At 32.0% G+C, this 24,674-nt stretch overlaps 2 protein-coding genes across 5 annotated transcripts in view; one reads left to right on the top strand and one right to left on the bottom strand.

Moving 5' to 3' along the window:
- The window catches only part of Dmtn (transmembrane and coiled-coil domain 2 protein Dmtn), an 87,603-nt gene that overhangs the window by 62,437 nt on the left and 492 nt on the right, over nt 1-24,674 (bottom strand). The window contains exon 1 of one of the 4 annotated variants that reach the window (XM_072542331.1): nt 24,413-24,447. The exons of 1 other annotated variant lie outside the window; for it this stretch is intronic. In XM_072542331.1, the coding sequence (XP_072398432.1) occupies nt 24,413-24,432 (20 nt within the window). In that variant the 5' untranslated portion in view covers nt 24,433-24,447. Of the gene's footprint in view, nt 1-10,348; nt 10,703-24,412; nt 24,448-24,674 lie in introns of those variants that run through there. 2 more of the 4 variants (XM_072542332.1, XM_072542329.1) reach the window with 2 other exon arrangements.
- On the top strand, nt 2,104-3,168 carry LOC140449183 (myb/SANT-like DNA-binding domain-containing protein 3). Its single transcript, XM_072542339.1, has 4 exons — nt 2,104-2,242; nt 2,305-2,488; nt 2,545-2,607; nt 3,000-3,168. Exons 1-4 carry the CDS (start codon nt 2,163-2,165, stop codon nt 3,156-3,158), a joined length of 486 nt encoding a protein of 161 aa, XP_072398440.1. The 5' UTR covers nt 2,104-2,162; the 3' UTR covers nt 3,159-3,168.

Here is a 24,674-nt window from a genome sequence, read left to right as displayed (position 1 = left end):
TTGTTGTAAGTCTTCTAATTTAAAAGTTTTGTTGTTGCGTCCGACTTCACCCTTTACTTGGGACCATATATTTTCTATCGGATTCAGATCACAGTGGTATGGGGGTAAACGTAAAATAATTACATCACGGTTTAATGCCATTTCATCAATTATATATTTTTTATAAGCTGCTTTATGTTGCCTTACAATAGGTAATAATTCCTTTTTTGTCGAATTCTTCTTGTACTCAATTGCGTGTTTATCCAACCATTCGATTATCTCTCCTTTTTTCCATGCCGTTGTTGGCAATTTTTCTGCTAGTTTTGAATGGTAACTAGCATTATCCATGACTATGACAGAATTTTTTGGAATTAAATCCAACATTTGCTCAAAATATTCTTCAAAAACGTCAGCAGTCATTTCCTCGTGGTAATCTTTGGTTGATTTTGAGGCAAAACTTAATAATCCACCATTGACAAAACCGTATTCGTTTCCAATATGGGTTATTATGAGTCTGCGTCCTTTTCCAACGGGAATATTGTTTATTCCAGTAGATACACCTTCGATGAATGCCTGACGGGAACTTTTCACATTTGTATCAACCCATAGATATGGTACAGTATGACCTTCATTTAGCCAAGTCTCGTCCAAATAAATAATTGTTTTCCCTTTTTCTCGGTACTTTCTAATAGTTCTTAGATAATCTCGTCTCCAACATACAATGTAATCTTTTTCAATTAAAACGGATTTTCTTCTATTCTTTTGCCAATGAAATTCCATCTCTCTCAATAGTCCCCATAATTTCTTGTTGCTTATGATTGGTAACTCTTCGTTTTCTCTAATTAATGTTTGGATTTCCAATGTTGGAAATTCTTTGTTAAAAAAAAAATGAGTGGACGCTGCGTCTTATCATGTTTTTATGTTTTTCTTCAATTTCCAAAGGTTTACTCCCTCCACTCTTCTTGGGAGATGAAACAGTTCCTCCTTTTCTTTCGTTTAGGAATCTATAAATTGTTGCTTCTCCAACCCCTGTCATATTTGAACACATGTTAACGATTTCACGAACATTACTTAAAGGGCGTTGATGTACAAGTGCATCGTGTACATTTAATATTATATTTTTCTCTCTTAGACTGAAGGCACCTTTAAAACTACACTTAACCGGGAGGTAGGTAGGTAAGACATGAACAATGTACATCTAAAAACTAAATGGAAGATGCAAACAATTTCTAATTTATATTATTGGCATAAGCTGTAATGTGGCATAAAAACTACTTAAACTATCATAAGTGAAGCCTTATCAGTAATTCCAGGTAATCGTTCAAAGAAGGTATTCTTTTTGTGTCAGTCGATAACTTGTACACAAAACAATAATCACCTTTAAATTACTGTTTACATTAATTTATTTCGTGAAACATTGAATTCTCTCGTTAATCACCCGTGTATAATTAACAATAATCGTGTGGCATATATACCGACGTTTTTTACGCACAAAAAAGGTATAGTGAGATTAGTGGACACTTATTTTACAGAAGATTTTTTAAAAGATAATGAATTGTTGACGGCATCTTAAAATATTAATTTTTTTTATTTATTTCAAAACAAGTATAGGGTGACGCCTATGGTTTTTTGACCTGTCGAGGATTTGCATACATAATGTGCTATCAATATGATGGAAAAGGACTATAGTCACTGTACATAACAAAAAGCATAAATAGCATAGATTTCTGTTGAATATACTGAACTCCATTACTAATCTAAGTAAATAACCGCTTTCTTTGCTGTTTTTAATTCAAAACTATAACTTTTTTACCGAAAACTGCGTCCATTAGTCCAATAACATTTTTCTAATAACTTTTGATCTTTTTAATCAACGTACAATTACGTCAGATTATTTTCTATGACGTTTAACGATTGACTAACAGCCGGTTTCCGAAACGTTATTCAAATCTCCGATCATCTAATCGAGCTGTTAGATTTGATCAACTGTTAACCAGTGACCAGTTTCTGAAACGTCGATCATCTTAAAATTACATGATCGTAGAAAATCGATTATCTGACATACGATTTGGTATCGATACTGTCACAATCGGCTGTCATCCTTCAAAATTTTCGATAAATAACCAAAAAATTTGAATCTGTATTCCGTAGTAACAACATAATTTATAAAATTAATATTAAAAATGAGTAATCCCAATGCAAATCCTCCACGGAAAAATTATACAGAGAGGGAGAAATGTTTGCTGTTGGATATAATTGGAAAGTAAGTACGAAATTGTCTTACTTAGAGAACAAATTTCTAATTGTAGGTATCTTTGTTTTCAGATACAAGCATATAATTGAAAATAAATGTACCAATGCTATGTCTACCGCGCAAAAAAATGAAACCTGGGAAAAAATAGCGCTGGAATTTAATGTCAGCGCTGAATTTCCCAGAACCCCAAAGCAGTTGAACACTGCTTATCTTAACCTAAAAAGGATCACTCGCCAAAAAGTAGCAGAGGAAAATGTAAGTGTATAAAACTTTCGGTTGATTTAGAGCTATATGGATTAATTACATTTCAGATTCAAAAATATACTGACCAGAAGGTTTTGGACCAGTTAAAGAGAGACCAAACTGCAGACAAAGTAGGTATACTTAAATTTAAAGCTCTTAACACCTGGTCAGTTGAATTACACTATGTCTGAGTGGGATATTTTTATAAAAATATAAGCCAATAAAACTAATTTCATGATGGGAACTAACCTAGTGTTGAGACAATAGAAGTTTAGTATTTGAGGGTGAAGCCAAAGAGGCGTAAGTCATATTTGTGAAATGATGGAAGTCTTGCTTTATAACTTTGATAAATAAACATCTTTTCATCACGAAAAGTGGTGTAAGTATTTACAGTAAAAACTTACACCACTTTTTCTCTGAAGAGGTCTATGTATATATCAAGATTATAAAATAGGGCTTACATCATCTCAAGAATATGACTTCCACCACTTTGATTTTAACCCAACTAATGAATTGTTTTCAGAAAGACATACTTGCAACAGGTGGTGGCACATTTAAGCCTCGTCTCACAGATGTAGGGGCACAAATGTTGGGTTTGATTGGCAATCAAATCCAACCTTTATCCAACAGTTGTGACAGTGCATCTGGTTTTTTCACATCTGGTGAGTCCTTATTTTATTAATTTATTTAAATAAAGGTAACTAACTTTAAATTTATTTATATCTGGACCTCAGAGGTAAACTAAATTATGTCGACTTGGTGTTGTTTGAATAAGTCCCTTTTATTCACTTATTTTATTAGTTGGATTATTATTTAAAGTTTGATTGTTAAAGATATTATTTATTTCTATGTTGATCAAAAATAAATCTGATAACAAGGATGATAAGTGGTTACACATAGCCAGATCTTATGCCTGTCTATAGACAGGCAAACAAAAAAAAAAGATCTTTTGATAAACAAAATTTAAGCAAACTCAAAATATGAGAATTAATATCTCTATAAATATTATTAGCATTGTTTAAATAGGACTAGTTAGCCAACGCAATGTATAAATTTGTTTGATTCTAATTGAGACAGTCACTAGATGTCACCACTCTTTCTGTCTCAATAGATTTTAATATACCATTGTTTGTTTGATATACATTATACTAGATGGTGCTATGTGAAAAAGTTAAGGACTAAACTAAACGTCCATTTTTGATCCACTGAATTAAATTCACCAGCGTTGCAATATTTCACTGACATAGTAGCAACAGGTTTATTTACAAATGTTACAAAAAACAGACCTTGAATCACTTAAGATATTCATTTAAAATAGAGTTATTACTATCAACTAGTAAATGTTGCATAGGTCCCCGAATGAACTCTTGCATAGGTGACATCCAAAATATAGTACCATTTTCTGGTCTGTTGAAAGGTTGTGTTCGAATATACCAAATTGTAAAAATTTTCTATTCGTCATGTCAAAGATAGGAGTAAGTTTGACAAAATTATTATCTTGGTATAATTGAGTATTATCACACAAATTAATATTTTGTTTGATTGATCGAAATTTATTTCTAGACTGATTTCCCTTAAATCCCTTGTTTTTATCTTGTGACAAATACATGTTACATTGTGGCAAAGTATGATAGCACAATAATATGCAGATATTGATAAAATATGTCAGTTCAGGGTGCATAGACGCACCTTTAGCTGTTAATGGGTTAAGTAATTCAATTCAAAACTATTTATATTTTTTTTTATTTTTATAGTTACACAAGATGTTGAAGTAGAGGTTAACAATTTTCAAGAAATAGAAAACAGGGATTTGTCTGGCAGTCAGTGCTCCTCTGCAGCACCATCCACATCTGCTGTGCTGCCAAATACAACAAATAAGAAGAGGCTATCTAAAAAAAAAAAAAAAAAATTAGGAAGTGAAACTTTAAAAAGAATGTTTTATAAAAAAAAATTGGAGGGTGCAGTTATAGAAAAACGGACAAAATTAATTAATCATAGTAATGAGTTGAAAAAAAAAATATCCTAGATTTAGAACTAAAAATAAAAACTTTACAATATGAAAATTTAAAACAATAAAAATTTTGTCTTGTAGCTTTGTAATTCAATTTACTATTTTTATTAGAAAATAAGCCACAATTCTACTTTAAAACAAGTTGTTTTGACATTTCGATTTCTACTTCAGAAAGCGTTCACAAAATACAAAACATTAATAAACTAAACAAATTATGTTTTTTGTTACTTGCTGAACAATTCTTATAAAAATTTAATTTTATATAACTTATTCATGTAGACAATTCAGACATATATTATACATTTTAAAGTAGATGACTTTAAAATGATATTGTCAATATTTTTGAGTTGTGTTCCTGGGACAACTTTATTCAAAAATAGTTATTTAAAAAAAAACTTCATATGTATGTTATTTAAAAACTTAAATGATGTACCCTCTATATGTTATAGACTTATTAATAATTATATTTAATATTTAAATAAACTTGTTTTAAAGTAGAATTGTAGCTTATTTCCCAATAAAAATAGTAAATTGAGTTAAAAATTTTATTATGTGAATAAAGTAATATAAGTAATAAATCAAATTGTGTTTTCAAAGTTTATGTACCCACCTATTGAAATGAGTTGTTACTAGAGATGAACGCATAATTGTATTCTCATTTCTTCCAGCAATCTCACACATCTCCTCAGGAATAGAAGCTTCAACATCTATTATATCATCAATGTTGTCATTGTGATTGAGAGCTATATTATGCAATACAGCACAAGCCACAACAATGTTCATGGCTGTATCTAATTTTACCCGTAGGCCCATAGACAGGCAAGGAAAACGCCTTTTTAGTACCCCAAAACATCTTTCTATAGGATTTCTTGTGGCCACTTGTGCTCTATTGTAAGCTTCCTCGCCATTTGTTCTGGGCTGCAAAAATGGGGTTAACAGGTAACTTCGGCAAGGGTATCCACTATCTCCTAAGAGAAAGTCATTCCCATACACACCACTTTCAAAATCTGCACGTACATGGCTATCATTAAATATAGTTGTATCATGTACAGAACCAGGCCATCTACAAATGATATCTTGAATTCTCAGCTGTGCATCACATATTGCTTGTGTGTTTAAAGAAAAGTAACCTTTTCTATTTCTGAACAGTTCTGCTGTTGGGCCTCCAATTGACTGAATTTTTATGTGTGTACAATCAACAGCACCAATTACATTTGGAAAATTAGCCAATGCATAAAAACCAGATTTAACACTTATGCGCTCCTCTGCTGTTGCAGGCATCTTTATAAAAACTGGTCTTAATCTAGCTATAGCAAGAGATATTCTCTTGATGATGCGACATGCTGTTGATTTGTGCACTCTTACATTATCAGCTACAGTCAGTTGGAACCCTCCAGTTGCATAAAAGCTGATTGTCAACAATATCTGCTCAATGGCACTAATAGATTTGTTGCGTTTGGTTGTTGGTTCTATATTATCTATTAGTCCTACTAATTCTGTCACAACTCCTTTAGACAGTCTGTATCGTTTTTTAAATTCAGTATCATTGTAGTGTGTCATAGGATTCATCCTGGTTCTGCGATTAACTATAGGGACGGCATTCTCCTCCTCGCTCGACAATGAAAAATCAGAAATGTCAGAAGTGTCCATAATCTACAAGTTAAAATAAATATTTTTTTTACAAAAGAGCCTTATTTTTATTGAATAATATGACTTACCTTATTTACAGATTTATTTTGTAACAATTTGTTTTGGGTATTTATTAATTACACTATATTTAATTTTAAAAATCTAAATTATAATTAAATAACTAATAATTATAATTAAAAACTAAAAAACTCTTTATTTAATAACTATTTAACCTATATAATAACTAAAAAACTCTATTTAATAACGAAAAACTCTATTTAATAATTAAAAACAACTCTTTATAAAAATTAACAGCCCTTTAATCACCCAATAACCTCAAATTAGGTGACAGTCGTTTTTGATCGCCGTTTGACATGCGAAACTAGTTAATCGGCGTTTCAGAAACTCAAAACACTTATAATCGACTGTTAACTAACGATTAATCGCATGTTAAATCAGGTGATCGACCGTTGTTGAATGTAGTTTGATTGACGTTTCTGAAACTCAAAATGTGTTTAATCAACGATTAACCATCGATTACATAATTTTTGAGATGATCATCCTTTCGGAAACCGGCCGTAAGTCTCTCTGACAATTTAATATCCAATGAACCTGCAAAAATACTATCTGTGTCTTTCTATCAAGATTTTTGTTTGCCTCTAGCAAACAACGCGAGTAAATACAGGATTTCGATGCCTATTTACATTACTGTAACAAAAAAGTCGATGGTATTATTGCAAAAGTGGTCTAAAAATAGGACAAAGGGCTGACATCATCGAGATAACGGGGTATGCAATCGAGGATGTTATTATCAGGGTAAACAATAACGGAAGTCGAAGTACATCGGTTGATGTTATCAAGATGAGCAACAGGTATCGGTAAATATGGTTTAAACCCCATAAATCTGTTCACTATTTACTTACAATTAGAAACGTACACTTTTAAATAGACTACTCAATAGATATGGTAAGAAAAAATAAAGATATCGGTTTTATGTCGAACAAAAATAATTGAGACCATCTGGAATATAAATATTTATCAATATAGAACAACAGACCAACAGTTTGCGCAGCTTTTAAATAACAAAGAATGATAGAGGTGCTGTGATAAAGAAATGTGGTACTGAATGAAGTGATATTCGTACTAGGCCGAAATAAAAACAATTGCCACCATCTGGAATATATATTTATCAATATAGAAGAACAGATCAACAGTTTGCGAATTTTTTAAATGAAAAGAATGATATAAGTGCTGTAATTAAGGAATGTGGTGCTCAAAATTAATACATATTAGTTCTAGGCCGACATAAAAACATTTTTAGCACCTGCAAAATCTATTTATCAATACAGAACAACAGGCCCACAGTTTGCACAGATTTTAAATGAAAAAATGATAAAAGTATTGTATTGAAGGATGTCGTACTCAAAAAGAAAGGAAATTGATTCTATTTCGAATAAAAACACTTATTAGCAGTTCTAATATATATTTACCAATATAACAGACCAACAGTTTGGACAGTTTTTAAATAACAAAGAATGATAGAGATGTGATAAAGAAATGTGGTACTGAAAGAAGTAATATTGGTTCTAGGCCGACATAAAAACATTTATTAGCATCTGCAAAATCTATTTACCAATACAGAACAAGAGACCCACAGTTTGCACAGATTTTAAATGAAAAAAATGATAAAAGTATTGTATTGAAGGATGTAGTACTCAAAAAGAAAGGAAATTGGTTCTATTTCGAATAAAAACACTTATTAGCAGTTCTAATATATATTTATCAATATAACAGACCAACAGTTTGCACAGTTTTTTAATAACAAAGAATGATAGAGATGTGATAAAGAAATGTGGTACTGAAAGAAGTAATATTGGTTCTAGGCCGACATAAAAACATTTATTAGCATCTGCAAAATCTATTTACCAATACAGAACAAGAGACCCACAGTTTGCACAGATTTTAAATGAAAAAAATGATAAAAGTATTGTATTGGAGGATGTGGTACTCACAAAGAAAGGAAATTGGTTCTATGTAGAATAAAAACACTTATTAGCAGTTCTAATACATATTTATCAATATAACAGACCAACAGTTTGGACAGTTTTTAAATAACAAAGAATGATAGAGATGTGATAAAGAAATGTGGTACTGAAAGAAGTAATATTGGTTCTAGGCCGACATAAAAACATTTATTAGCATCTGCAAAATCTATTTACCAATACAGAACAAGAGACCCACAGTTTGCACAGATTTTAAATGAAAAAAATGATAAAAGTATTGTATTGAAGGATGTGGTACTCAAAAACAAAGGAAATTGGTTCTATTTCGAATAAAAACACTTATTAGCAGTTCTAATATATATTTATAAATATAACAGACCAACAGTTTGCACAGTTTTTTAATAACAAAGAATGATAGAGATGTGATAAAGACATGTGGTACTGAAAGAAGTGATATTGGTTCTAGGCCGACATAAAAACATTTATTAGCATCTGCAAAATCTATTTATCAATACAGAACAAGAGACCCACAGTTTGCATAGATTTTAAATGAAAAAAATGATAAAAGTATTGTATTGAAGGATGTGGTACTCAAAAAGAAGGGATATTGGTTCTATGTCGAATAAAAAAACTTATTAGCAGCTCTAATATATATTTATTAATATAACAGACCAACGGTTTACGCAGTTATTAAGTAAGAAAGAATGATAGAGGTGCTGTGATTAAGAAATGTGGTACTGAAACAAGTGATATGGGTTCTAGGCCGAAATAAAAACACTTGCCACCATCTGGAATATATATTTATCAATATAAAACAACAGACCAACAGTTTGCGAAATTTTTAAATGAAAATAATGATATACGTGCTGTAATGAAGGAATGTGGTGCTCAAAATGAATAGATATCGGTTCTAGGTCGACATTAAAACACTTATTAGCATTTGTAATATCTATTTATCAATGCAGAACAGCAGACCAACAGTTTGCGCATTTTTCAAATGAGAAAAAATGATAAAAGTGTTGTATTGAAGGATGTGGTACTCAAAAGAATTGACATTGGTTCTAGGTCGAGATACAACACCTATTAGCATATGTAATATTTATTTATCAATACATAACAACAGTTTGCGCAGTTTTTAAATGATATGAAAATTAATGAAAGAATCTGGTACTTAAACAGAAAGGATATTAGTGCTAAACCGAAGGAAAACCACGTATTGACATGTTTTTTTATATAATACAATGATATAGGTGAGCATCTAAGGAAGCAGATTGAAGAAGGACGCTGAATTATCAGAAAATGCCTCGCTGAAGGCCAAGTATAACTGCTCAGCTGGCCTGGTAGTTAAGCAAATCTGAATCAGATCGAAAACCGTTAGAATACGACGAACAAAGGAACATTTAATGAATTTAAGTAATACTACCAAGCGTCAACTGATCAGAAATGTATGCAATAAGAACTTAAGTAATATATTTTTTCTTGATTGCACCTACAGCTCTATACTTCATTATAGCCAGGAACTATTTGGGAATATTTAATGAAGACACACCAGATGTCTATCAGGGTGACTAACACATAAATGACGAAGTTATAGGGAATAAACTTACTTCTATGCGTTTCAGACTTGAGACAGCTAATAATAATGACAGGTAATCCTCCGAAAATAAAATTTTTCGCAAAACATGTTTTCCAAGAGACCTGCTAATTTTAATTTGTGTTTTTCGTATACTTGGGACAAACGCAGCTTAAGTGACATACAATTTTTTAACCAGTTCGTTAAACAAATCATTGGGTTTAAAATCCTATGTGTGCCTTGGTCCGACAATAGTCTGTTGATCCTGATCTGCTCTAAGATTCATCGCGTTTCTATTCGGTTTCTGGCGACCGAATCGATCTTAACTCCATCCAACCACCTAATTTGCGGTAGGCCTATGCTTCTTCTTCCTATGGGTGTTCCTTTTTTAGAAATCACGTTGTCTGGCATTAGTATTATGTGTCTAGTCCATCTGAGTCGCTGTCTGTTAATTAACGTTATGACCTGGCTTATTAGAGTTGGTATAATTCGAAGCTATATCTTTTGCGCCACTGCCTTGGTGGTTTATAGCCCCAAATATTTTACGCTCATGTGTGCCTTTATTTTACACGAATTTAAATTTACCGGCAATGATACTATTATTCTGAGTAAAAATTGTATCTAGTAAAACAACGCAAAGAAAAACATCAACATACCTCCACAAACTCCATAATGCTAACTGCACCATCGCGAAAAACTGCTAGATTTTCTCAATTACAACACAACATGTTCTACAAACTAAAATCCATCTCTCTCCGATAATCCAGCTTGATTTGTCACTATAAATACTTAAACTATTTAATCATCAATCACACTCATCAAGTTCGTGCTATTTCATTAAAATTTCTTGTCTAACGCCTGACCTTTCGACTCAACAATACACAGTTAATTTTTTTTTTACAAAATGCGTACGCTCAGCGTTGACAAACCTCTCCAAACTGACCGATACATTCAGCTTGTGTTAAAGAACCAAATTGAATCATTTGCGGAATGGTAATGTCCATTCTTGTAGCCGATAACCTTTTAGAGAATTGTGTTGTGGTCAGTGACGTTCACCGCGAGTGAGCTTGCTGTTGTCGTTGTAGGGGGATTCTGGGAATATGAGAGTATTTTTATTTTTGTGTTGTAGTAATGACATTCTTCGAATCGGTTGAGTCATACTATGGATTGTAAATAACGAGAGTTTTTCGTCGTGGATGTTTTTATTTATAGGATATCTAGAAATTCCTTGTAGTTGACACGGAAATATAGAAATATTGCACATATTTTATATAAATAATTTTATGTAAAAAAAAATAAACCAGAATAGCAGAAAAGCAGCAGGTCTTGGATGTTTAATACAAAAAATCTTTCTTACTAAAGTGTCTTATCCTTTCCGGATCATGACCACCATCAAAGCAACGCAAACTTTATTTACTGCACTGCGAAATAGCTCGGTTGATGTTGCTCCAAACCATTTGGGCAGGTTTTCAAGCCAAGAAATTCTTCTTTTTTCTTGATCTCACTTATCCCCAATCTTTCCCTGGGGTATCACCTGGAGTAACCCATATTTTCCTTCGTTTTCCATAATATGTAAAAAATATTGTAATTTTCGACATTTTACTGTTATCCTCTAGGGGATCAGGATGGAAATTCATTCTTTAGGGTACCTCTTCGTTGGTATCTTTCGCAGTCAAAGGAATTTTGAGAATTCGTCGATATATCCACACCTCGAATGTCTGGATTCTTTTCTCCATGGCTTCTGAAATAGTCCACGCCTCAATTCTTTATAATAGTTGATGTTATATTTTACTCACATTAACGAAGTATTTATTTAGATTTTCAGGGTTTGGAAGAGAAAATGTTCGAGCTGTGTTAGTTTTATTACGAAGATCGTTTATTATGGACCAAGTTTCAAGTATTACGATAACTTCGTATCACCTTCAACATCGACATGCTCTATGAGTGGTTCGAAAACTAACGTACTCCATAAACTTGAAGTTTACTCTGAAATGCCGATTGATAAAGTCAACCCCAATTGAGTGGTGAAGCAGACACTCTGGAAAATTTCAGATTTAACCTATTTTAAAAGTTTCCAAATTCCGGCCGGATCATGATGCTGGAACGGTAGTTTCGGCCAATTGGCCGGATTTGTGGTACCACCGGAATTCTGGTACATCCCTAGTATAAACGATGGACACTAAACAAAAAAAAGAATGAAATAATCACATCAGTAGAATGGCGGACACAGCAGTCGTTAAAATATCGACAAATCACCAAGTGGTAAAAGACGTATCGGTCAACCGCGCAAGAGATGAGTGACAATCTTCCATAGAGGCAAAATTACGTCAATGACCAAACAAAATTGCTTTTACAAAGGAAGAAAAAGAAGAAAATCATTTTAACGACATAAGCGAGAAATGAGGACTCATTTCAAAGCAGTCTATCTCAATCTTGAAATGTCTAAGAAAAAAAATTTATACATCTGGATAAAACTTTTTCCCCTTATTTTACAAGATTCAAAGCGACTTTTTCGTCGACAAAATAAATCAATTTTTTGAAAATTCTATAATAGTAAGTCTACTACAAAAAATTTATATGCGAACGCCACTGCTAAACCAAAGTTTAGTACATTTTATCAAATGATTGTTTTTAGTCATCTTAGGATGTACGCATCATCTTCGGCGATTGATTTATTAGCATTATAATCTAAAATGTGTTGATATAAACATCAAATTGGAACGATAAACTCTAATATTATCATCGCTGATGTTTGAATAACACACAAAGAGGATGTTTAGCGATTACTAATCGAATCCAAACATGATTTCTTTTAATTATCTGGTTAAGTGTGTGAAATGTTGATGTTACCTATGACCCAAGCGATGAGAAATCGATGGTTTCATTGAGAATTGTATTGTAATCCAAGAATCCCTCTCTATCTCTCTCTGTAGCGTTGCATAAGCGACTGTGGATTTAATTATTTATTACAAAAGGAAGGTCACCTATTTTTAACAGTTTTAGGATATTATGATAACTCCAGAGATTCTCTAATCCGCCTCATTGATATATCTTATCTAATATGTTGAAATTTGTGTTCTTTGTTAATCATGGTATGGTGCCATCTATTAGTAATATTTCGATTTAAAATGACAAAAGAACTGTTTTTCCGTACAATTTTTTGAAAATTATCTGTTACACAACCCTTCTATGGAAAACGAGAAATTACAAAGAGATTATTAATTAGAAAGAGAGCAGGAAATTACAAAAGAGCTTGTAGAAAAAAGTATAGAGATATATGTGCACTACAAAAGACGAAGAAAAAAAGAAAGGGTCAAATCATGCTAGATGACTATCTGATGATTTACAGTGGTGTTGCGAAAGAATACTTGCGAAAAAAATGTACTCTTACACAAGAAGGGAGATATAGCAGACCTGGAAAGATACAGACCAATCAGTCTCCTTAACCATCTTTATAAATTATACACCCGAATAATAACGAACAGATTAGAGACAAAGCTGGATTTTTACCAACATCGGGAACAAGCAGGTTTCCGCCCTAATTACGGCACAAACGATCACCTGCAGTGCCTAAAAACCCTGATAGAAAAAACTAACGAATATAACCGTCCCTTGGCATTGATATTTGTAGACTTTAAAAAGGCGTTTGATACAGTGGAATTACCGTCCATCTTAAGAGCACTACAAGATTGCAGGGTCGACCACAGATATTGTAATATATTTAAAAATATATATGAAAATGCCACAACAACCATAAGTCTACATTCAGCAACTAATAAAATAAAGATAAAAAGGGGAGTCAGGCAAGGTGATACCATATCACCAAAGCTGTTCATTACCGTTCTTGAGTATGCATTTAAAAGACTAACATGGCAACAGAAAGGAATATCCATCGATGGAGAAAGATTAAACCATCTACGTTTTGCGGACGATATCGTGCTTCTGTCAGATAATCTGGGAGAGATCAAAGACATGCTCCAAGAACTGAATGACATACTACAAGAAACTGGGCTGGAGATAAATTTCGAGAAAACCAAAATGATGACCAATATGGTTCCCAGCGAAGAGATACAGATCAATAACAACAAGGTAGAATTAATCGATAAATACACATACTTGGGTCATGAAATTAGAATAACCAGAGACAACCAAACCTGCGAGCTAAATAGACGAATCACGTTGGGATGGGCGGCATATGGAAGGATGAGAGACGTTTTTAAAACAAATACCCCAATTCACCTGAAAAGGAAGGCATTTAACAAATGCATCTTACCAGTCTTGACCTACGGAGCAGAGACCCTAACTTTAACGAAAGCTACTAGGTACTGCCGAAAAACAGGGTAACACAAAGGCGAATGGAGAGATCAATGCTGGGCCTGACCTTGAAAGATCGCGTGAGAAATGAGGAGATACGCCGACGAACTGGCGTAGACGATATTATACTGTCTAATCAATAAACAAAAGTGGAGGTGGGCTGGACATGTTGCTAGAATGGAAGACGGAAGATGGACGAAGAGATTATTGGAGTGGAGACCAAGAGCCGACAAGCGAAGTCGAGGCAGACCACCCACCCGATGGACCGACGACCTAAGGAGAATAGAAACAAATTGGATTGCAGCAGCTAGAGATAGAGAGAACTGGAGACGTTTGGAGGAGGCCTATATCCAACAATGGATGTGAAAATGGGGCTGGATGATGATGCGAAAGAATCCAGAGCCAAAGAAGGAGTCGCCATGTTAGAACACAGAAAATTTTTACACTAAGTACAAGAAAGAATAGTACACACTGAAAGAATAGTAGGTGTAAAAGTTAAACTGGATGTCAACGTATAAATAGGAAGAAAAAGAAGACAACCCTTCTCCTGATAATAACAAACAGACCAAAAAATAATTATCTAATTTGTTGATATCGTTCTAAAGTTATGAGCGTACAAACATTTCGGCGATTGATTTTATATGTACATAGATAAATTGTAGCAAAATTAAGAACAAAATACTACAGGTTATTCAACCATGTGTTATCAATCAGGATTAAATCATATAAACAAACAGTTTAAATAGAGTGTTGGACTTAAATCTGTTTGAATAGAAGAAGCTAATCCTTATAACAAAACTATCCATCATATTTTGTTTGTACAATACTGGTTTTACTGAGTGAGAGTTCGTGTAGTGATATTACGAATACACTCAGAAAAAACATCGTGCGATATGTCTGATGTCTGGTAAGTGGGTCAAATGTTAATATTTTATTAAAGCATACAAATAAGGAACCGTCGAAAAATAAAACCGAGATAAGTTTATACCAATATAAACATAACATTAAGTTTATATAGTCGGTCGTAGTGGAATTTTTATTGTTAGAGCCTAATTTTCAAAATCTATAACATGAAATTTCGATTTTAAGATTTGGCAACAAATAAAATGCATCTAAAATATGCCTAAAAATAAAAAAAATTAAACTTTTACGTTGTATATACTGTATATTTGGTCCTTGAGAGTGATAAATTTTATCGCTCTCATGAGAATCGTAAAAAATGACAAAAATCGAGCAACGTTTATTTATTTAATACCTTTATAAAAACACTGACTTCATTAGCGGCAAAATACAAGAATTTCGTACGGAAGCTGGACTCTTCATCTTTACAACGCATTTTAATTTTTGTCGATAGGACACTCCGATCAAAAGATATCATACTTTTACTGTCGATTGATGCAAATTTTATTCAACCCTTTCATTACTGATTTCACTGTAGCTAAATAAAACTGTTTAAAATGACTCTAATGATATTCGTTGATACCTATAGTCCAGTTACTGTGGCATTTTTCCTTTAAATTTTTTATAACTGCACCGATTTATCTGAAATTTTTACAGTGGGTAGTAAATTACTCAAAAAACATAAGTTATATGGTGTCGATGTGTGCTTCTACCCCTGGGGTGGTTGGCACCCCATCTAGGAGGTTGAACTTTTTACACTCGGGAATTGATATAGAATCAAATTTTAAACAAAAAATGTCATATAAATTTTTTTCGCTAAATTAATACTTTTTGAGTTATACAAACTCAAAAAAAACAAAGCGTTTTACTGAAAAATCTATAATGAGAAAAAAAAAAGCTTATAAAAAAACAAAGAGAATGTTTTTTATTAAGTTTTATAAGTACAATACTAAGCGATTTATAATTGTTTGAAGATGACTTTTTGTTTTTGGGATACTATACTCGATGCATTTAACATCAAATATCGGAAAATGGACATCTTTTTTGATAAAAACTCATACAACACTTTTTAAAGAGCTAGAAAAAACCTTTAAAATGAGCTATGTTAAAAGCCATTTCGATTAAAACAAAGCGAAATACGAAGGAAAGAATTTGAATTACTCTAGCGTTTAAAAAAAAAACGAGCAGTATAAGTAACACTATTTCGATCAGAATTGAAATTAAACGTATATCTTCTACAATTCATTTTATTTTAGTGTTATTTATAAGTTTTAAAAGTTTAGCCTGTTTAAAATGCGTATTTTTTGAAAAAATCATGTTTAAATTAAAAAATCTTTTTTTTTTTTAATTATCTAAAAATTTATATTTTTTCAAAATAAATCTAAAACTATAAGAGATACGTGAAAAATGGTTCTATACCAAAATGTAGTTTTTTTCATTATAGTTTATTTTTATGAACGAGAGAGTAATTAGCATAATTTTAACTGGTAGCTCCGACCACTCCATGGGCGTGCTCAAGATTAATTGAAAAATTACTTTGAATAATTGTAAAAAATAAATGAATTATTTCAGTGTTATAAAGTGTTATGTGTATGTAAACAAAAGTGACCTCTTTTATCACACACTATATTAGAACTGACTGGCCTACATTAAAAAGGGTTTTAAAAAATTCACATTTTTTTTAATTTTTAAAAATTACAAAAGAGAAAAAGAGTTTTTAAAACCGTGTAAGGTATGTTAAATAGATGAATAAAAATATTAATAAAAAACTTACAGCTACTTGTTACAAATCCAAATCAGATTCAGAAGATGAACTTTCAGAACCAAGATTTATAATAACTGGCTCGATCATTTTATCAGTAATATTGTCCAGCTTCCACATTTTTTCCTCTTCTTTAATAGTGTGATTTACTGCCTTTTCCCAGTTTTCAGGTTTTACATTATTTACGGCCTCCAAAAACAACTGTTTAACATCATGAATTTTAAAAGTGGTATTTTTTCTTGAAACTTCACTCTTTATCTGTGCCCATACCAGTTCAATCGGGTTTAATTCACAATGATATGGTGGGGATCTAAGCAAGCACTCTTTTTGGCAATTTCATCAATTTCGTATTTTTTAAATTTTTCTTTATGAAGGGTACACAACGAATAAAGTTCCTTTCTTATAGATCCGGGATTGTACGTAATATTTTTTGAACTCAGCCAATTCTGCAAGTTTTTTTTTAACCACTTGGTTGTGGGCAGTCCTTCTATAAGTCTGGAGTGATAACTTGCATTATCCATTACTATTACACAGTTCTTAGGAAGAAGATCTATCATTTGTTCGAACCATTCTTGAAAGACATCAGCGTTCATGTCTTCATGGTAGTCACCAGTACGAGTTGATTCAAAAGTTAATAAACCACCTTTAACAAAACCGTCTGAACTGCCAATGTGTACTATTATCAGCCTGCGTCCCTTTCCTGATGGTGGGTTTAAACCAGTAGATAAGTTATTTACAAAAGCGTGCCTTTGACTTGTAACAGTTTCATCCTGCCAAAATTTATTTGGTGTATGACCCTCGTTGATCCATGTTTCATCAAGATAAAATATTTTTCTTTTTTGGTTTCTCATTTCCTTTATGGTTCTTAGAAAATGTCTTCTCCATATGACAATATCGCTTCTTTCTAATAAAATAGACTTTCTGGGATTCTTTTTCCAGCGGAAGCCTATTTCTTTTAAAAGTTTCCATAACGTACTTCGACTCATTTCTGGGTAATCCTTATCATCTCGAACTGAGACAAGAACTTTATCCAATGTTGGAAATTCTTGTCTAAAGAAGAATTCATGCACTTTCCGTCGAAGTCCTTCTTTAAAATGATATTCTATTTGAAATTTTGGTTTCCCTGGAGCATTACGTGGCATTTGAAAACTACCACATTTCTCTTCTTTAATAACTCTCTAAATCGTAGATTTCCCAACACCAAGTATACTGCTAACTAACTCAACGGTCTCATCAACACTTTCACATAAACGTTTGTCTGTAAATGATTGTTGCTTTATTGAAGTCCTCGTAGACATACCGTCTCAGGACTTGCAACTTATTGCAGAGTCATATGTCACCATGTTACCAATCCAACGGTAACTTTACCATCTAAATTGTAAAACAGACATTATGTAAACTAAATTTAAATTAGCAATTTTTAAAGGGTTTGTAACCCCATATTTAGTGGCTACATCCATGTATTAACTTGGTACTGATGATGGAATACTTATTCCGAAAACGTTTTGCCAATTTAACATAGCCCAACTGGGTTTTTTATATACCTTTTTATAAAGGATTTTATTCAAAATTTTTAATATATGGTATACAGCCAAACACAGGAACTTAGTTTCCTTGGGGATTTAAAACAATTAAATATTAATGTTTTTTCATTAACTGTTAGAGGACCAATTTTTCGGCGTTTACACGGCACTTCCAAATTTTCTATAACACTAGTATACACAATAAACTGCACCTTGCAACTGAAGTACCTACTTTTAGTGAACTGTTAAGAATTTTGAATACGCCACTTGGACCTTCCTATATACAAAATTGAAAAACCCACTATCACATTTTCTGTGGAATAAGTTTAGAAGGTAATTATCTAGTCAATTACTGTCGTAGATTCCTGGAATTAAAGAATTAAATGTTTGATTGTTGAAACCCTTACTTCGTGGAATGCACTCATTTCAGATAAAATAAAACGTTTTATTTTATCTAAAGAATTAAACTTTATTTTGCAAATAGGTAGGTACTTATTAAACTTTTATTGGTTATATATAACCAATAAAATAAACATCTTACATTTCTTGCAAATTCATTAGTACCTGTTAACCTCCATCACTCCGACACTGGCAACCTTATTTAGGGATTAGTAACCCTCACAACTATTGTATTCTATTCTGCTCCAACCTTTATACCTGGTGGTCATAGTCAATTTAAAATTGTTTTCCTATATACTTCTGTAAACTTGTTGACAAATATCTGTTTTTCATTGAGTCACCCGTATCAACAGTTTAGGGATTTGCATACATAATTTATTGTTTTATTACTCTCTCATACATAAAAATACACTATAAACTAATGATGCCACAAAATTCATTTGATTTTAACGTACTCAAACGTTTAGGGGGATTTAGGGCTGCACACCCCCCTTAAAATTTTTCTGTGCGTTTAGATTTTGTTGTTTCTTTTGTACAAAAAATGCTTTCAGAACAAGAAAGTAACGTATCCATTTTTATTACAAAATGTCAAGTAGTTTACGAGATGCAAAAAAAAACAATTTTTATTTTGTAACTTCAAAGGGCTGTAACTTTTTTTGTGTACACTTTTGAACTAAGGTAAGTTGGATTCTATCAATTTATTTTTGTCCCCCGAATGCGTGATTTAATTTATGACATATCTTTTTAAAACACCCTGTATTATCAGAACTACATAATACTTAATTTTGCTTACGTATTTTCCTGTGGTAGCTATAATATTATAATTATTGCAGCTATTATTATAATTAAATAAACCACAGCATATTCGTGTGCTTCTATATCTGTCTAAATTTTAATATAGCTTTTAGTATGAATTTATTAATAATAATGTCGATAAAAACGGCGTGTCTTGTCGGTCTCTGTATAGTAATTTATCTGTTACCGCACGTTGTATATTTATATCAAATAGGCTGGGCTGTGTTTTGCGTTATTCCATTAGTCCGGCGTGTTAATTCGTTCGAGGTCATTTTTCGTATTTTTAATCTGAATTCATGAAAAGTACATTAATTATTAATTCAAATTGCTACAGGGCGTAGTGGGACACAGATCGAAGTACAAACTGCAATTATATCATATTTATTTGTTTTTGTAACATTCGTTGATGTAAATATGTTGCTAGGGATTCGAAATATCGACTGTTTTATGGAAGATGAGGTGTAAATAGCATCTTATCATTTTTCTTAATCGTCTTTGACATAAAAAAACTTAATATAAATGTACAGGAAGTTCGGAAAATACTTGAAACCATGAAGAAAAGAAAGGCAGCAGGTAAAGACGGGATAGCAAACGAGTTACTGAAATATTCTTATTCTTCTGCCAGTGCCTATACTCTATGGATGTTGGCTACCACAATGGCCCATCGTATTTTATTAGCAGCTGTTCGAAATAGGTTTGTGGTGGTCATACCGTCCTGATCCTCTATTTCCTTCTATTTTCCCTTCTAATATGAATATGTCTGAAGTATGCTAACTTTCTTTCTTTAATGGATTTCAAGACTTCAGGTTCTTTTTGTAAACGTTGCATTACTGCGTCGTTAGTTATATGATGTACATATGATATTCTGAGCATGCGACAATAGCACCACATCTCGAAAGCCTGCAACCGTCTGTGTTGGAGAACAATAATCTCCAACCAAATAATTCTGTTCCAAAACAAATAAAAATATTTCCACCGCATCGGTTACCTAAATAAATTCCTTGCCTGCATTGACTTATTTCTTAGAATGTTAATCTCCGCCCATATTGACCTTAAACCGGTAGATCCTTCAAAATGCATAGACAACTATTTCGGAGTGGCTAGGGGAAGCCAGTGAATTAGCAATAGTTGTAAGGTTTAGACCTACTTTTCAAGTTTCGGAGAGTTTTTCTCCACGTTCGCAATCGCAAGTTACGCAATATATCGGGAACCCTTAATGTGAAGTGTTATGGCGTTTTCGTTCGTAAACTGTAATTTTCTAATTAGGTTCCTTACGATTAGTTATTCACTCACAGTTTATAAGTTTCTATTTCTTGCCCTTTTTCAATTACAGTTCTAGCTAAACAAGTTATTGTTTTATTTCATTATATCAATCTATTTAACAGGCCAGACTAAATCACATTTAAGAGTCCATTTAAGTTTCTATTACTGAGTATTCGAAGGCTAGCGGACCAATTGGACTTACAGCAAGTACAAACCGCTGAAAGAGACACTGTTAGCAAACAAGACTCTACGTGAAGGGATGTTGAAAACCGGCATCCCTCCAGTCTGCAAGACGCATCAGTGAGTGTCCATGCCTCTGCTCCATACATAAGAAGAGAAAACACATAACAATTAAGGATTTTGAGTCGGAGATGTAAGTTCAAGATTAAATTGCAGAGAATTTTCTTCATCTGTTGGAATGTACTCATTGCTTTTTCGATCCTACATTTAATCTCGTATGAGTGATCCCAGCTGTCTGTGTTTCATCCTAGATATGTTATTTTTTCTGTTCTATCCAATACCTCATTGTCCATGTATCTTGGTTTTTGCTTATGATCATAATTTTCGTCTTCTTATTATTAAATTTCATTCCATATTTTCTACCGATGTTAACTACTTGATCTATCAGTCTTTGTAATCCTTCAGCACTATCCGCAACAAGGACAGTGTCGTCTGCATATCTTAGATTATTTATTACTTCACCGTTAACAATCACTCCATCAGTCGTTTCTCCCAAAGCTTCTCGAAATATATGTTCAAAGTACACATTAAACAGCAAAGGCGAGAGTATGCAACCTTGTCGTACTCCTCTTTATATTGGGACTTGATTCATCGGATAATTGATTGTCTACTTGAATCTTGGCTACTTGTTTCCTATAGAGATTGGCTATTATTCTTATATCCTTGTCATTGATGTTTGCGATTCGCAAAGTTTCAATAAACCTCTCATGCTGTACTTTGTCAAATGCCTTTTCGAAGTCAATGAAACAGGCAAAGACATCTGTATTAACATCTCTTGCTCGTTGTATCAATACTTGTATGCTAAAAAGTGCTTCTCTTGTGCCAAGACCGCTGCGAAATCCAAATTGTACATCAGCAATACCCTCCTCCAATTTCTTGTATATGCGAGCATGGATGATGTTTAAGAATATTTTGAGTGAGTGGTTCATGAGGCTAATGATTCGGTGTTCTTTACATTTCTTAGTATTTGCTTTTTTTGGCAGTGGTATAAATATGGACTTGTACCAATCTTTTGGTAAAGTTCCTGTTTCATATATATGGTTAAATAATTCTGCCATAATGTCAAGTTGATTATCTTCTATCAATTTCAATACCTCAGCATATATTCCATCAGGTCCTGGCGCTTTGTTGTTTTTTAGACGACTTATAGCAGTAATTACTATTTAAATGGAAATAAGCCACAATTAAAGGTTAAAGTATGTTTATTGACGTTTCAATTTCCACTTCGGAAATCGTTCTCAAAATACAAACTAATGTTTGTATGCGTTAAAAAATATGAAAGACTTGCAAAAAAAATTCAAAAAAATTGTAGATTGCTATCACCAAAGTTGGAATGTGACTGCTAAACTCATAGCTACTCAAAATCAAATGAAACCCTTAAAGTTGATTAATGATCTGACAAAAAGGTGGAACTCAACATACTATATGTTTGAGAAACTAGTTACATTATTGAAAATTTTGGCTGCAACAGTTGGTCTTTTGCTCAATCCAATCAATCTTCCAACTGAAGAAGAATGGATAATATTAAAAGAAATGCAATTTTTAAAGCTTTTTGAAGCAGTTACTGTTAAAATAAGAGCAGAAAAGCAAGTAACTCTCTCCAAAGTTATACTCATTATAAAAGGACTACTTACTTTTATCTTCAGAACGAATTAAAATTAAAGTATTGAGTCAAGCAGAAAGAACTGTAATAAATTCTCTGCTTGCCTCGGTTATTGTCTGTTTTGGCTTGTACATGGTAAAGCTTCTTTCTTTGATCTGAGATTTAAAACAAAGGCATTCAGCAATGAAGACAACTTAAAAAGAGTTCAAAATCAAATTCAGGATGAACTAGTTCATCTTATAGAATATCAATCTACTGAAAATTAAACTGTTAATGAAACAAATGAAACTCTCAAGAAGGACCTATTGGACAAAGCAAAATTGCTTGTATAACGGAAAAATAAGAAGAAAAATATGAAGTTAAATCTAACATATTCACTTATTTAAGTTCCAAGCTTGCATATCTTATACTATGGTTATTTTTTCAACAATTTTTCACCTTAAAGCTCATCATGTAATATAAATAAAGGATATTTTGTAAAAAAAAAGTTTAAAAGATTTGTTAATCAAGGTTTGTTATAACTTAGAAAATATTAGAAAAGTAGTTTACCACAAAACACTCCAACACTGCTTAGAAATAACACTTTAAACATATACATTAACTTCTTTTATATGCAATAAAAATTTTTGCAACCATAACTCAGCTCCAATGGATTTCAACACGAATTTAATGGTTTAAAAAAAACTATTTGCTAGTAGCTTTTAAATTATACAATTTCATATGTTAGGGTCATAAAATTTTTACACTCATGCCGCAGTAAATGGAACTAGCCAGGAATACCAAATAAAGCAGTTATTGGTGCATGAATGACCCACAACTCCAACATTTTAGAGGATTGTTGTTGTAATATATGTTTACTCATCCATGCTAACTCATTATTTACCTATTAAAATTGTTTTAGAATAGTATCATCTAAACAGGAAAGATTTTAATGGTTTGGTATTTATTTAGTAGGTCATTTAAGGATTTTTTAATGTACTAAGCCTTATTGACAGTTGATTCTTTATTATAAGCACCTGTTTTGGCAAGTAGTTTATTTTTACAACACTTTTCCACTAATTTTCCTTTCTATGCACTGGAAAATTGCTTTTGCTAACATGCAAGCCACTTTTATTAAGAAATTTAAGTGAGAACAATTCCACTTTCATCTTTTTTGTCTTAGATATATTTTCCCTGATAATCAAAATAAAAAAAATGAAAAGTAGGTCTGTATTGTCATAATTTCTTATTCTAAAATTTTCGCTGAATTTGCCATCACTTTTTCAACTGGGACATATTCAAATTGTTATAGAAAACCTTTTGTATAGATATTTTATATTTTTGTATAGATTCTTACTTGAAAATTGGTCCTTAAATGGAATATTAATTTTTGACATCCTTTTTGCTTAGTAAAAAACATTCTATTTATATTGGATAAAATGTATAAATGATAATAGTGATAACGAGTATCTTTGGGCTAAAACAAATGAAGATAAAAATATGGAAAAGACAATTTACAAATAGAAAGAATTATTGAGCTAAACAAAGGAAATGGCAGATGCTCTAAAAAGCCAAGAGGTTAGTTGCCTTACATAAAAAAGCATCAAGTGAAAATAAAAAATAGAAAATACTTAAGTATTAATAAGATGTACATTAAACAAGTGACATAAGAAAAATAAACAAAAGTACTTGGAAAAAACAAAAACTTAAAACCATCTATGGATTTAAACAAACAATGTTTAAAAATATATTTCCTATAAAAAATGTTTTAATACTACATTCTTCAATCAGGATACCAATGTCATGTATAAATACTAATAACCTATTCAATAGCTACTCAGATAAAGAACTATTGTTACAAAACAACCTCTTACCATTCTATACTATTCAATGACAAAACTATTGTCATTTTTATACAAATTAAAGATAATAACAAACTTACAAAATATTTTTAAGTACCATACTCCTGTGAGCACCAATTATTATTCAACAATTATATCACTAACTACTTCCTGACAAAACAAAAACAAACAAATACCTCTTGAAACAAAACACTCAATACATCTTTCTACTAACCCAAATGATTTAGTACTCACTTAACAGTTCCAACATACTTTATTTCTAGTATAAACTGTACATTAATCATTAATTAAACAAAAAATTATGGGAATTAAGCATAATACTCATTGTATTCATAGAACAAT

The sequence above is a fragment of the Diabrotica undecimpunctata genome, chromosome 8 (assembly GCF_040954645.1).
Source record: "Diabrotica undecimpunctata isolate CICGRU chromosome 8, icDiaUnde3, whole genome shotgun sequence".
Classification (NCBI taxonomy): Eukaryota; Metazoa; Arthropoda; class Insecta; order Coleoptera; family Chrysomelidae; genus Diabrotica; species Diabrotica undecimpunctata.
The sequence above is the reverse complement of the archived record's forward strand: the minus strand, read 5'-3'. Positions and strand labels throughout refer to the sequence as shown.

What these genes read in the sequence shown, in the direction of transcription:
- LOC140449183 (XM_072542339.1), top strand. Translation starts at nt 2,163, where the DNA reads ATGAGTAATCCCAATGCAAATCCTCCACGGAAAAATTATACAGAGAGG. An exon ending in AAAAAGTAGCAGAGGAAAAT is followed by an intron (nt 2,489 to 2,544) that starts GTAAGTGTATAA and finishes ATTACATTTCAG; the next exon opens with ATTCAAAAATATACTGACCA. An exon ending in GAGACCAAACTGCAGACAAA is followed by an intron (nt 2,608 to 2,999) that starts GTAGGTATACTT and finishes AATTGTTTTCAG; the next exon opens with AAAGACATACTTGCAACAGG.